General features: G+C 56.2%; 1 protein-coding gene across 5 annotated transcripts in view; it reads right to left on the reverse strand.

Annotated features, from left to right (window-relative positions):
• The window catches only part of LOC136592012 (FH2 domain-containing protein 1-like), a 55843-nt gene that overhangs the window by 16486 nt on the left and 25404 nt on the right, over positions 1-13953 (reverse strand). The window contains exons 2-3 of one of the 5 annotated variants that reach the window (XM_066588568.1): positions 608-957; positions 9-496 (exon numbers count right to left, since the gene is read on the reverse strand). The exons of 1 other annotated variant lie outside the window; for it this stretch is intronic. In XM_066588568.1, coding sequence (XP_066444665.1) covers positions 9-496; positions 608-869 — 750 coding nt within the window. In that variant the 5' untranslated portion in view covers positions 870-957. Of the gene's footprint in view, positions 1-8; positions 958-13953 lie in introns of all 5 variants that reach the window. 3 more of the 5 variants (XM_066588566.1, XM_066588567.1, XM_066588565.1) reach the window with 3 other exon arrangements.

Below are 13953 nucleotides of genomic sequence, written 5' to 3' on the forward strand. Positions count from 1 at the left end.
CTTCCTACCTCCTTCATGTCGTGCTCAGTCACCCCGTGATATGGTCGGCCTCTGAAGCTCCTTGATCCTCTACGTATGAGGGGTTCCTCTCTCTGCCCAAAAAGTTCCTCCATATGAACTACATCTATTTGCAGACTGGCTCCCTGAGGGCCACAAGTCCAGAGATTACATCCTCCCAACACCCGTTCAGCAGGTAGAGCTTCCCAGTTGAAGTTGCGTAGTTTAGGCCTCCGCTGTTCTAAGCGCTGAGGCGGAGCAGCGGAAAGAGGTATTCCTTGGGGTGGCGGAACAGCGGGAGGAGGTATTCCTTGGGGTGGCAGAGGCGGAGCAGCGGGAGGAGGTATTCCTTGGGGTGGCAGAGGCGGAGCAGCGGGAAGAGGTATTCCTTGGGGTGGCAGAGGCGGAGCAGCGGGAAGAGGTATTCCTTGGGGTGGCAGAGGCGGAGCAGCGGGAAGAGGTATTCCTTGGGGTGGCAGAGGCGGAGCAGCGGGAAGAGGTATTCCTTGGGGTGGCAGAGGCGGAGCAGCGGGAGGAGGTATTCCTTGGGGTGGCAGAGGCGGAACAGTGGGAGGAGGTATTCCTTGGGGTAGCGGAACAGCGGGAGGAGGTATTCCTTGGGGTGGCGGAACAGCGGGAGGAGGTATTCCTTGGGGTGGCGGAACAGCGGGAGGAGGTATTCCATGGGGTGGTGGTGGCAGTAGCGGGACTTTTCCTGGTGGAGGTAGCAGTGAAGATACAGGAAGGTCCACTAATATAGAAGTACTAGACTTAAAGATGCCCCCAGGTGGCAGTGGTGGTGGGCAGGGGGGTAATGGCGGGGAAGGAGAGTTCCTTGTAGTTACCATGGAAACATCAGGTGTGTCATCCATCTGCTCCGTAGCAAGTAATGAGATCAGTGAGGTTGCGGAGTATGAAGAGGACGATCACTCAGGGCACTTTCATGGTAAAAACTCCGGCCTAGGAGGAAAAACAAGATGGCGTCACTACGAATCGCTCCACGTACATAATACGGTTTAAGGAAGATGTCACTGCGATACGCGCAATCTGATCAATCAAGCTTTGGGTTATGGGTTTTATTTTTAATGTTTGGCTTTTTTTTTTTATTTTCCATGTCACATCTGGACTCTTATGGTGAGTGCTATGGGCATGCTCTGTGCAGGGAGGGGAGGAGGTGGCCTGTGATCACCATTTTATTCTATGTAAGACTCCCAGCAAGTAACGAATTCCAGGCAGCATCAAAATGGTGCAAATTACAGCTGCCCCATAAGGACAGGTCTTATATTGCACAAGCTTGACAAAGACCCATCAGTGCAGAGGGTCGAAACGTTGCTGCTACGCAGGGATTGCATGCACTATAAGACCTCTCCCTATGGGGCAGCTGTAATTTGCACCAGTTTGATGCTGCCTGGAATTCTTTACTTGCTGGATGTGTTGTGGATCGTGTGTTATCTATATATAGGTGTCTCCTCTCAGTGTAATCCTGTCTGTACAGGGAGGGGAGGAGGTGAGCTGTGACTATTGTGAATGGTGGGTCCTGTGTTACTTATATATAGGTGTCTCCTCTCAGTGTAATCCTGTCTGTACAGGGAGGGGGGAGGAGGTGAGCTGTGACTATTGTGAATGGTGGGTCCTGTGTTACCTATATATAGGTGTCTCCTCTCAGTGTAATCCTGCCTGTGATGATGATGACTAAGAAGTTTCCTCTACATAACAGGAAGTGTCAGACTAGTATTAGGCCTAGTGGCCAGTGGGTGAAGTGCAGGATTTTAAGATTAATTTTAATATAGATCATGATCATTTTGCCAATAACACAAAGCTAGGAGGTATAGCCAACGCTAGGGAAAAGAAAGAGGATTCAAAAAGATCTAGTAAAGCTTGCACAGTGGGCGGCGACTAACAGAATGGTATTTAACAAGGAGAAATGCAAAGTCCTACATCTGGGCAAGGAAAATGAAGAAAGCACATACAGAATGGGAGGAGTTGGGCTAAGCAGCAGCACAGGTGAAAAAGACTTGGGTATACTAATAGATCACAGACTGAACATGAGTCAACAATGTGATGCAGCAGCCAAAAAGGGAAACATGATTCTGGGATGTATAAGAGAAGCATAGAGTCTAGATCACGTGAGGTCATTATCCCCTCTACTCTTCCTTAGTCAGACCTCATCTGGAATACTGGGTCCAGTTCTGGGCACCCCACTTTATAACAGACATAGACAAACTGGAACAAGTTCAGAGAAGAGTTACCAAGATGGTGAGCGGTCTGCAAATCATGTCCTATGAGGAACGGGTAAAGGATCTGGGAATGTTTAGCAGAAGAGAAGGCTGAGAGGAGACTTAATAGTGGTCTACAAATATCTGAAGGGCTGTCACAGTGCAGAGGGATCAGCCCTATTCTCATCTGTACAAGGAAAGACTAGAAGCGATGGGGTGAAACTGAAAGGGAGGAGACACAGATTAGATATTAGACAGTGAGGGGGATCAATGAGTGGAACAGGTTACCACTAGTTCCACAAGAGAAGAGGAGTGGGGTCACTGTTACTCCGAAAGCCACTGTGTGTGTGTGGGGGGGGGGGGGGGTCACTATTACCAATGAGGGCCACTGTGGGGGGCACCATTACCACTGAGGGCCACCATTACCACTGAGGGCCACTAATACCACTGAGGGCCGCTCTGCATGTGGCAGTGTACCTCAAGCTGACTTACACTGTGTTTACACCTGACAGAAATGCTGCAGAATTTCTGCATCCAAAAACAGTCAAAATCTGTACAAATTATGACTGGCGATCAGCCGCGTACCCACAGCTGCTGTCCTACTATGCTGCGCTCCCCCTCACCTCCTCGAAGGCTTCCCACCATCAGTGCTACCAGCTTCCGTTCCCAGCGGCCTGGTCATTAGATGCTGGTCAGATGCGGCGCCGCTGCTCAGGAGATGCTGGTCAGATGCGGCGCCGCTGCTCAGGAGATGCTGGTCAGATGCGGCGCCGCTGCTCAGGAGATGCTGGTCAGACGCGGCGCCGCTCCTCAGGAGATGCTGGTCAGACGCGGCGCCGCTCCTCAGGAGATGCTGGTCAGACGCGGCGCCTCTCCTCAGGAGATGCTGGTCAGACGCGGCGCCGCTCCTCAGGAGATGCTGGTCAGACGCGGCGCCGCTCCTCAGGAGATGCTGGTCAAACGCGGCGCCGCTCCTCAGGAGATGCTGGTCAGACGCGGCGCCGCTGCTCAGGAGATGCTGGTCAGACGCGGCGCCGCTGCTCAGGAGATGCTGGTCAGATGCGGCGCCGCTGCTCAGGAGATGCTGGTCAGATGCGGCGCCGCTGCTCAGGAGATGCTGGTCAGATGCGGCGCCGCTCCTCAGGAGATGCTGGTCAGAAGCGGCCACTACAGGCCGCTGGGAACAGAAGCTGGTAGCACTGATGTGGGAAGCCTTCGGGGAGGTGAGGGGGAGCGCAGCCTAGTATGGCAGCTGTGGGTACGCGGCTGATCGCCAGTCATAATCCACACAAATGGTACAGATTCTGACTGTTTTTGGATGCAGAAATGCTGCGGAATTTGTTCGGCCTTTTTTGGAATGGCGCTGTACTTTTATAATGATGGAGGCTCCTTCTGTGGCGGATTATTCCAGTTGGGTGATCCACCGCAGAAGAAGGAACGTTGGCGTCACGGTGACAAAAACAAGACTTAAGGTAACTCACGTTACTAAATGTGATCTCCCCCGATTAGTAACGAGGACGGGTTCTTGGCCTCCCTTAGGGCGGAGACGGTAGAGCCCTGTGACAAGGTTAGTTTTCTACCCCACTGTCTCCTTGGCTGAGGGCCCGCTCCTCAGACGCTGCATATGCGGCTCAGCAGACGGCACCACACAGCAGAGGATTAGATACACGTTTGCCCTCATGAGACCTTGTTGCCTACAGGAACCAATCACAGTGCAGCTCTCATTCCTTTCACTGCTGAGGTAAAATGAGAGGTGTGCTGTGATTGGTCGCTGTGATTAGCGAGGCCTGTTGTGTAATGGTGTCTTCCACTGGGGGTTGTAGTGCTCTGCGCTTCTTCATGACTGAGGGGCCTGCGGCCAGCAACCTCTAGGGGTCTCAGGCAGCTCGCTGCTCATATTGCTGGTCTGCAAAGCCATAACATGGTCTAATATAATGCAGTGCCCCCACGTGTCGCCATCTTGGATCCATCAGGTGTGTACAGGACAGACCACCCCCCATGTGCTGCCATCTTGGAAACATCGGTTGTGTGTACCACCCAGACATCCTCAACTGGTTCTCTAGCGCGGCCCTGCTGGCCATGGCTTGTCACCTCCCCAGAAGCTGCCACGTCGGTTTTCACCCCTTCCTTCAGACTTCTGCCATCTTATTCACCATCTTTCACTATAAGAACCCTAAACACAACTTACGAGCTCGAGTGGGATTCCCAACTCTACGTCGTTCACTTGTGGGGGGGGGTCTTTGGTTTGCAATCATTCATAGTAAATGTGTGGCCCCCAGCTTCACACACCTGCTTAATGTCTGGGGCCCCAGTGCCTTCTCCTGGCCATGACTGGGAGGACGGACTCAGCACCTTATTCTCCACCCTCCAGACTAAAGTCTTAGTCACAGGAAATCCCAATCCCGCCCCGAGTCCAGGCTCCACTCCAGGCTCCACACCTGAGTCCATGCTCCAGCCCGCCCCAAGTCAAAGCTCCACTGCAGCCTCTGCCCCGAGTCCAGGCTCCATTCCCGAGTCCAGGCTCCACTGCACCCTCTTCCCCGAGTCCAGGCTCCATTCCCAAATCCAGGCTCCACTGCACCCTCCGCCTGAGTCCAGGCTCCATTCCCAAATCCAGGCTCCACTGCACCCTCCGCCTGAGTCCAGGCTCCATTCCCAAGTCCAGGCTCCATTCCCAAGTCCAGGCTCCACTGCACCCTCCGCCCGAGTCCAGGCTCCATTCCCAAATCCAGGCTCCACTGCACCCTCCGCCTGAGTCCAGGCTCCATTCCCAAGTCCAGGCTCCATTCCCAAATCCAGGCTCCACTGCACCCTCCGCCCGAGTCCAGGCTCCATTCCCAAATCCAGGCTCCACTGCACCCTCCGCCTGAGTCCAGGCTCCATTCCCAAGTCCAGGCTCCATTCCCAAATCCAGGCTCCACTGCACCCTCTGCCCGAGTCCAGGCTCCATTCCCAAATCCAGGCTCCACTGCACCCTCCGCCCGAGTCCAGGCTCCATTCCCAAGTCCAGGCTCCATTCCCAAGTCCAGGCTCCACTGCAGCCTTCATCCCTGAGTCCAGGCTCCATTCCCAAGTCCAGGCTCCACTGCAGCCTTCATCCCTGAGTCCTGTCTCCGGCTGGCCCCGAGTCCAAACTCCATTCTGCCCTAGAGATGTTAACCCCATAAAGCCAGGCACCTGCTCTGCCTCAAAGTACTTGTGGTTTCTAGTTTTCAGGCCTGGTTCACACTTCGTGTTCTCTCTCCTAGCCTCGACTGCTGCTGCACGGACCCCATGGAGGGTCACCTGGGCCCATTCAGATTGTTGGACCACCATCAGGTGGCAGTTGGTTGCAGCTTCCCTCTATGCCTTATACACGGCCCTCACGCTGCCCAACGCCAGGCTCCTGCTACTGATCGGCCATGTGGCTTCCTGGTTATGGGTGGACGAGAGAGGTGAGTGTGGGGGTGTAATGCGCCTGCAGAACACGGGTCGGGGGATCAAAGGGCCAATCGGCTGCAAATTCTTTCAATGGGAAGAATGAGGCAGATAGAGACAGACGGATCCAACACAACACTTAACCTTCAGAGAGGCAATGAGCTTGATGGTTGCAGTCACTTCAGCCAGTGCACAGGGAATAAGAAGTCACAAGTTGTGATTTAGCCTATTTTACACAAAGAATTGCAACTTTTTAAAAAATTCATGCCATTCACACTAGTTAAAAAAGTGGGTGTGGCTTATAAGGAAGAAGCACGGCGGCCTCAGACTGTCATTTACTACAGAAATTGACATAGATTTGTTGTGGGGGACGTGCTGTTGTGGGGGAGGGGGTCTGTGGGGGATGTGCTGTTGTGGGGGAGGGGGTCTGTGGGGGACATGCTGTTGTGGGGGAGGGGGTCTGTGGGGGAGGGGGTCTGTGGGGGACGTGCTCTGGTGGGGGACGTGCTCTTGTGGGGGAGGGGGTCTGTGGGGGACGTGCTCTTGTGGGGGAGGGGGTCTGTGGGGGAGGGGGTCTGTGGGGGACGTGCTCTTGTGGGGGAGGGGGTCTGTGGGGGAGGGGGTCTGTGGGGGACGTGCTCTTGTGGGGGAGGGGGTCTGTGGGGGACGTGCTCTTGTGGAGGAGGGGGTCTGTGGGGGACGTGCTCTTGTGGAGGAGGGGGTCTGTGGGGGACGTGCTCTTGTGGGGGAGGGGGTCTGTGGGGGACGTGCTCTTGTGGGGAGGGGGTCTGTGGGGGACGTGCTCTTGTGGAGGAGGGGGTCTGTGGGGGACGTGCTCTTGTGGGGGAGGGGTCTGTGGGGACGTGCTCTTGTGGGGGAGGGGGTCTGTGGGGACGTGCTCTTGTGGAGGAGGGGGTCTGTGGGGGACGTGCTCTTGTGGAGGAGGGGGTCTGTGGGGGACGTGCTCTTGTGGGGGAGGGGGTCTGTGGGGGACGTGCTGTTGTGGGGGAGGGGGTCTGTGGGGGAGGGGGTCTGGGGGACGTGCTGTTGTGGGGGAGGGGGTCTGTGGGGGAGGGGGGTCTGGGGACGTGCTGTTGTGGGGGAGGGGGTCTGTGGGGGAGGGGGGTCTGTGGGGGACGTGCTGTTGTGGGGGAGGGGGTCTGTGGGGGAGGGGGGTCTGTGGGGGACGTGCTGTTGGGGAGGGGGTCTGTGGGGGACGTGCTGTTGTGGGGGACGGGGTCTGGTGGGGGACGGGGTCTGGTGGGGGACGGGGTCTGGTGGGGGAGGGGGTCTGTGGGGGACGTGCTCTGGTGGGGGAGGGGGTCTGTGGGGGACGTGCTCTTGTGGGGGAGGGGGTCTGTGGGGGAGGGGGTCTGTGGGGGAGGGGGTCTGTGGGGGACGTGCTCTTGTGGGTAGGTAGGGGGTCTGTGGGACGTGCTCTTGTGGGGAGGGGGTCTGTGGGGACGTGCTCTTGTGGGGTGGGGGTCTGCGGGGGACGTGCTGTTGTGGGGGAGGGGGTCTGCGGGGGACGTGTGATATGATGGTCTCGTCTGATGTAGGTGTGTGTGTATGTATGTATGTGTAATATATATATATATATATATGACGTATGTACATATATTTATACCTCCAGTGATATGTGTAATCTATGGATGTGGCAGATAAGCGGGGTGTGGGGCACCGAGGGCTGCAGGACAGGTTGGGCAACCTCCAGTGATTCATGTAGACATCCATCATGGATGAGATACAGATACTGAGCTCCACCAGGACTGCAGATCATCCCTTCCCTCTGCAGAATATCCGTCACGCCTATAATTATCAGTATCTGCCGGCTCAACCCTACTTGAAGACTTCATCTGGGAAAGACAACAGATGTCACCAGTGTAGAGCTGACAACGTGGTCTGTGGGGATGTCACCGTGTAGAGCTGACAACTGGCTCTGTGGGGGATGTCACCGGTTAGAGCTGACACTGCTCTGGTGGGGGGATGTCACCGGTGTAGAGCTGACAACTGGCTCTGGTGGGGGGGGATGTCACCGGTGTAGAGCTGACAACTGGCTCTGTGGGGGGGATGTCACCGGGTGTAGAGCTGACAACTGGCTCTGGTGGGGGGGGATGTCACCGGTGTAGAGCTGACAACTGGCTCTGGTGGGGGGGGGATGTCACCGGTGTAGAGCTGACAACTGCTCTGGTGGGGGGGGATGTCACCGGGTGTAGAGCTGACAACTGGCTCTGGTGGGGGGGGGATGTCACCGGGTGTAGAGCTGACAACTGGCTCTGGTGGGGGGGGGATGTCACCGGGTGTAGAGCTGACAACTGGCTCTGGTGGGGGGGGGGATGTCACCGGGTGTAGAGCTGACAACTGGCTCTGGTGGTGGGGGGGATGTCACCGGGTGTAGAGCTGACAACTGGCTCTGGTGGGGGGGGGATGTCACCGGGTGTAGAGCTGACAACTGGCTCTGGTGGGGGGGGGATGTCACCGGGTGTAGAGCTGACAACTGGCTCTGGTGGGGGGGGGGATGTCACCGGGTGTAGAGCTGACAACTGGCTCTGGTGGGGGGGGGGATGTCACCGGGTGTAGAGCTGACAACTGGCTCTGGTGGGGGGGGGATGTCACGGGTGTAGAGCTGACAACTGGCTCTGGTGGGGGGGGGGATGTCACCGGGGTGTAGAGCTGACAGCGGGTCTGGTGGGGGGGGGATGTCACCGGGTGTAGAGCTGACAGCGGGTCTGGTGGGGGGGGGGATGTCACCGGGTGTAGAGCTGACACTGAGCTGGTCTGGTGGTGGGGGGGATGTCACCGGGTGTAGAGCTGACAGCGGGTCTGGTGGGGGGGGATGTCACGGGTGTAGAGCTGACAGCGGGTCTGGTGGGGGGGATGTCACCGGGTGTAGAGCTGACAGCGGGTCTGGTGGGGGGGGGATGTCACCGGGTGTAGAGCTGACAGCGGGGTCTGGTGGGGGGGGATGTCACCGGGTGTAGAGCTGACAGCGGGGTCTGGTGGGGGGGGGATGTCACCGGGTGTAGAGCTGACAGCGGGGTCTGGTGGGGGGGGGATGTCACCGGTGTAGAGCTGACAGCGGGTCTGTGGGGGATGTCACCGGTTAGACTGACAGCGGGTCTGGTGGGGGGGGGATGTCACCGGGTGTAGAGCTGACAGCGGGGTCTGTGGGGGATTCACCGGGTAGAGCTGACAGCGGTCGGTGGGGGGGGATGTCACCGGGTGTAGAGCTGACAGCGGGGTCTGGTGGGGGGGGGGATGTCACCGGGTGTAGAGCTGACAGCGGGGTCTGGTGGGGGGGGGGATGTCACCGGGTGTAGAGCTGACAGCGGGGTCTGGTGGGGGGGGGGGATGTCACCGGGTGTAGAGCTGACAGCGGGGTCTGGTGGGGGGGGGGATGTCACCGGGTGTAGAGCTGACAGCGGGGTCTGGGTGGGGGGGGGATGTCACGGGTGTAGAGCTGACAGCGGGGTCTGGTGGGGGGGGGGATGTCACCGGGTGTAGAGCTGACAGCGGGGTCTGGTGGGGGGGGGATGTCACCGGGTGTAGAGCTGACAGCGGGGTCTGGTGGGGGGGGGATGTCACGGGTGTAGAGCTGACAGCGGGGTCTGGTGGGGGGGGGGATGTCACGGGTGTAGAGCTGACAGCGGGGTCTGGTGGGGGGGGATGTCACCGGGTGTAGAGCTGACAGCGGGGTCTGGTGGGGGGGGGATGTCACCGGGTGTAGAGCTGACAAGCGGGGTCTGGTGGGAGGGATGTCACCGGTGTAGGTGGGGATAGGGTAGAGCATATATTAAGGTGACCAGATTTTCCCAGGTTCAGTTAGACAGAGGGGTGTGGTCAGGGGCGGGGCTTCTTAAGGTGACCAGATTTTCCCAGGGTTCAGTTAGACAGAGGGGTGTGGTCAGGGGCGGGGCTTCTTACAAGGTATGATTTTACCTCCATTTGTAATAAAAAGTACAGTGTGATGTATTAAAAAAAAATGGAGCAAATTCTGCAGGATTCCTGCATCCAAAAACAGTCAAAATCTGTGACATTGGCGCACCCACAACTGATGTCATTCTATGCGGCGCTCCGGGTCACCTCCTCCGATGGCTTCTCACTGTTAGCGCCCCCGGTTTCTGGTCCCCAGTGAGCTAGTCAGGTGAGGCCACTACAGGCCACTGGGAGTCGGGGAGCCCACAGAGGAGTGCCACATAGTATGACATCAGCTGCGGGTTCCAATCTTACAGATTTTGGCAGTTTTTTTGATGCAGAAATGCTACAGAATTTGCAGCAGAAATTTCTGCTGTGGACGTTCCCAAGTCAGCTTGAGGTACACTGCCATGTCCAGAGTGGCCTTAGTAGTATAGTGTCGCCCACAGTGGCCCCTCTAGTAATAGTGTCTCTCACAGTGGCCCCTGATAGTTATAGCGAGCCCCACAGCTGCCTCGGGTCTGGTGTGGGGGATGTGGCCCCAGTACTAATGACCCCCACAGTGTAGTAATAGTGACCCCCACAGCGGCCCCAGTAGTAATAGTGACCCCCACAGCGGCCCCAGTAGTAATAGTGGCCCCAGTAGTAACAGAGACCACCCCACACCCACAGCAGCACCTTCTCCCCTTCTGCAGAACTAAGAAGCAGGGGGAAGGACGATGCGGGATGTACACACTTCTGTCAGCGTGTTTATCTGCCGCCGCACTCTGGCTGGTAATCACTTGAATGGTGACCAGACATCCAAAAAGTGATACAAATGGTTGTTTTGCTAGGGTCCAAAGTAGGACTGTCCCACTTAAATCAGTAAGTCTGGTCGCCATGCATATACTCCACATCACAGGGGGGGTGATATCCAAAGTGGGTATGTTACACATTATGGGGTGCAGTATCCAGCAGGGATATCCACCTCCCCCTCCCTTACAGTGTAAGTGGCTCAACCGCTCAGAGACTGTGGCTGACGGCCATGTGGTGCGGGCGCCAGCAGGCTATATGTGTGGACAAGGACCTTTGAGCATGCCTCCTCCATAGGAGATAATGCAGGGCTAAACCCATCCTAGTAGGCATAAGAAAGGACATGAGAGCAGCATGTGCTACGCAGCACCCAGCCTAAAGCCTAGCGGACATAAGAGAGGACATGAGAGCAGCGTGTGCTCTGCAGCACCCAGCAGAGGCCTAGCAGACATAAGAGCAAACATGAGAGCAGCGTGTGCTCCCCCGCACCCAGCAGAGGCCTAGCAGACATAAGGGAGGACATGAGAGCGGTGTGTGGTCCGCAGCACCCAGCAGAGGCCTAGCAGACCTAAGGGAGGAGATGAGGGCAGAGTGTGCTCTGCAGCACCCAGTCTAAAGCCTAGCAGACATTAGGGAGGCCATGAGAGCAGTGTGTGGTCCGCAGCACCCAGCAGAGGCCTAGCAGACATAAGAGCAAACATGAGAGCAGCGTGTGCTCCGCAGCACCTAGCAGAGGCCTTGCAGATATATGAGCAAACATGAGAGCAGCGGGTGCTCCACAGCACCCAGCAGAGGCCTAGCAGACATAACGTAGGACATGAGAGCAGTGTGTACTCCGCAGCACCCAGCCTACAGCCTAGCAGACATAAGAGAGGACATGAGAGCAGCGTGTGCTCCGCAGAACCCAGCAGAGACCAGGCAGATATAAGGGAGGACATGAGAGCAGTGTGCGGTCCGCAGCACCTGCCAGAGGCCTAGCAGACATAAGAGGGGCCATGAGAGCAGTGTGTGGTCCGCAGCACCCGGCAGAGGCCTAGCAGACATAAGATAGGCCATGAGAGCAGTGTGTGGTACGCAGCACCCGGCAGAGGCCTAGCAGACATAAGAGAGGCCATGAGAGCAGCGTGTGCTCCGCAGCACCCAGCAGAGGCCTAGCAGACATAAGGGAGGACATAGGAGCAGTGTGTGCTCCGCAGCACCCAGCAGAGGCCTAGCAGACATAAGAGCAAACATGAGAGCAGCGTGTGCTCCGCAGCACCTAGCAGAGGCCTTGCAGATATATGAGCAAACATGAGAGCAGCGGGTGCTCCACAGCACCCAGCAGAGGCCTAGCAGACATAAGGTAGGACATGAGAGCAGTGTGTACTCCGCAGCACCCAGCCTAAAGCCTAGCAGACATAAGAGAGGACATGAGAGCAGCGTGTGCTCCGCAGAACCCAGCAGAGACCAGGCAGACATAAGGGAGGACATGAGAGCAGTGTGCGGTCCGCAGCACCTGCCAGAGGCCTAGCAGACATAAGAGGGGCCATGAGAGCAGTGTGTGGTCCGCAGCACCCGGCAGAGGCCTAGCAGACATAAGATAGGCCATGAGAGCAGTGTGTGGTACGCAGCACCCGGCAGAGGCACAGCAGACATAAGGGAGGACATAGGAGCAGTGTGTGCTCCGCAGCACCCAGCAGAGGCCTAGCAGACATAAGGGAGGACATGAGAGCAGTGTGTGGTCTGCAGGACCCGCCAGAGGCCTAGCAGACATAACAGCAGTGAGAGCTCCGCAGCACCTAGCAGAGGCCTAGCAGACATAAGAGCAAACATGAGAGCAGCATGTGCTCCGCAGCACCCGACCTAAAGCGTAGCAGACATAAGGGAGGACATGAGAGCAGTGTTTGGTCTGCAGCACCCAGCAGAGGCCTAGCAGACATAAGAGAGGACATGACAGAAGCATGTGCTTCCCACAACCCAGCAGGGGTCTAGCAGACATAAGGGCGGACATGAGAGCAGCGTGTGCTCCCCAGCACCCAGTAGAGGCCTAGCATACATAAGAGATGACATGAGAACAGCGTGTGCTCCCCAGCACCCAGCAGAGGCCTAGCAGACATAAGAGAGGACATGAGAGCAGCGTGTGCTCCGCAGCACCCACAAGAGGCCTAGAATACATAAGAGAGGACATGAGAGAACCCAGCCTAAAGCCTAGCAGACATAAGGGAGGACATGAGAGCAGTGTGTGGCTCACAGCACCCAGCAGAGGTCTAGCAGACATAAGGGAGGACATGAGCAGTGTGTGCTCCGCAGCACCCAGCAGAGGACTAGCAGACATAAGGGAGGACATGAGAGCAGTGTGTGCTCCGCAGCACCCAGCAGAGGACTAGCAGACATAAGAGAGGACATGAGAGCAGCGTGTGCTCCGCAGCACCCACAAGAGGCCTAGAATACATAAGAGAGGACATGAGAGAACCCAGCCTAAAGCCTAGCAGACATAAGGGAGGACATGAGAGCAGTGTGTGGCTCACAGCACCCAGCAGAGGTCTAGCAGACATAAGGGAGGACATGAGAGCAGTGTGTGCTCCGCAGCACCCAGAAGAGGACTAGCAGACATAAGGGAGGACATGAGAGCAGTGTGTGCTCCGCAGCACCCAGCAGAGGACTAGCAGACATAAGGGAGGACATGAGAGCAGCGTGTGCTCCGCAGCACCCACAAGAGGCCTAGAATACATAAGAGAGGACATGAGAGAACCCAGCCTAAAGCCTAGCAGACATAAGGGAGGACATGAGAGCAGTGTGTGGCTCACAGCACCCAGCAGAGGTCTAGCAGACATAAGGGAGGACATGAGAGCAGTGTGTGCTCTGCAGCACCCAGCAGAGGACTAGCAGACATAAGGGAGGACATGAGAGCAGTGTGTGCTCCGCAGCACCCAGAAGAGGACTAGCAGACATAAGGGAGGAGATGTGTGATAGACATGATAATTATTTAGTATAAAATGTCTATCAATATTTGTATATAACCCAAATGTATTTTGCTATTGTAATGACTTTCAGCTCTGAGGAGTTCAAAGGACACACACACAATCTAATCATAGTATTTGCTCTAAATACATCGAAGTTGCTCAACCAGTTTCTAAGAAGTTAAGGGCTACAGTGTTATGTGTATATACTGTGTGTTTATCTAGGCCCCCTTCCACTCTTCAAACACAAGCTAGTTAAACACATCATTTGTCAACTACACAGAATTCCTTAAGGCTGTCTGCATGCTAAAGAATACAAAGTCCATACCTTGGCGGACGTGAGGACGGGAGGGTAGGGAGGCGGGAGACTCTGTATAATCTAGCGAATAAGAATATATATATGTTAGTGATGTAATCTGTTAAACGCCCATAAAGGGCAGGTGTTATCCTTTTCAATAAAAAGGCCTGTCTGGACGTCTCTGCCAGGAGAGCCATTTTTAACATGAGATTCATACCTTATGTTTGACTTGGTCAGTGTGCGCATACTGCTTCCACACAATTAGGAAAGCGACAAAATACCCCAAAGCCTGCTGGAGAAATCATATTCCAGAACACATGAGAGCAGTGTGTGCACCGCAGCACCCAGCAGAGGACTAGCAGACATAAGGGAGGACATG

Source organism: Eleutherodactylus coqui, chromosome 1, assembly GCF_035609145.1.
Source record: "Eleutherodactylus coqui strain aEleCoq1 chromosome 1, aEleCoq1.hap1, whole genome shotgun sequence".
Classification (NCBI taxonomy): Eukaryota; Metazoa; Chordata; class Amphibia; order Anura; family Eleutherodactylidae; genus Eleutherodactylus; species Eleutherodactylus coqui.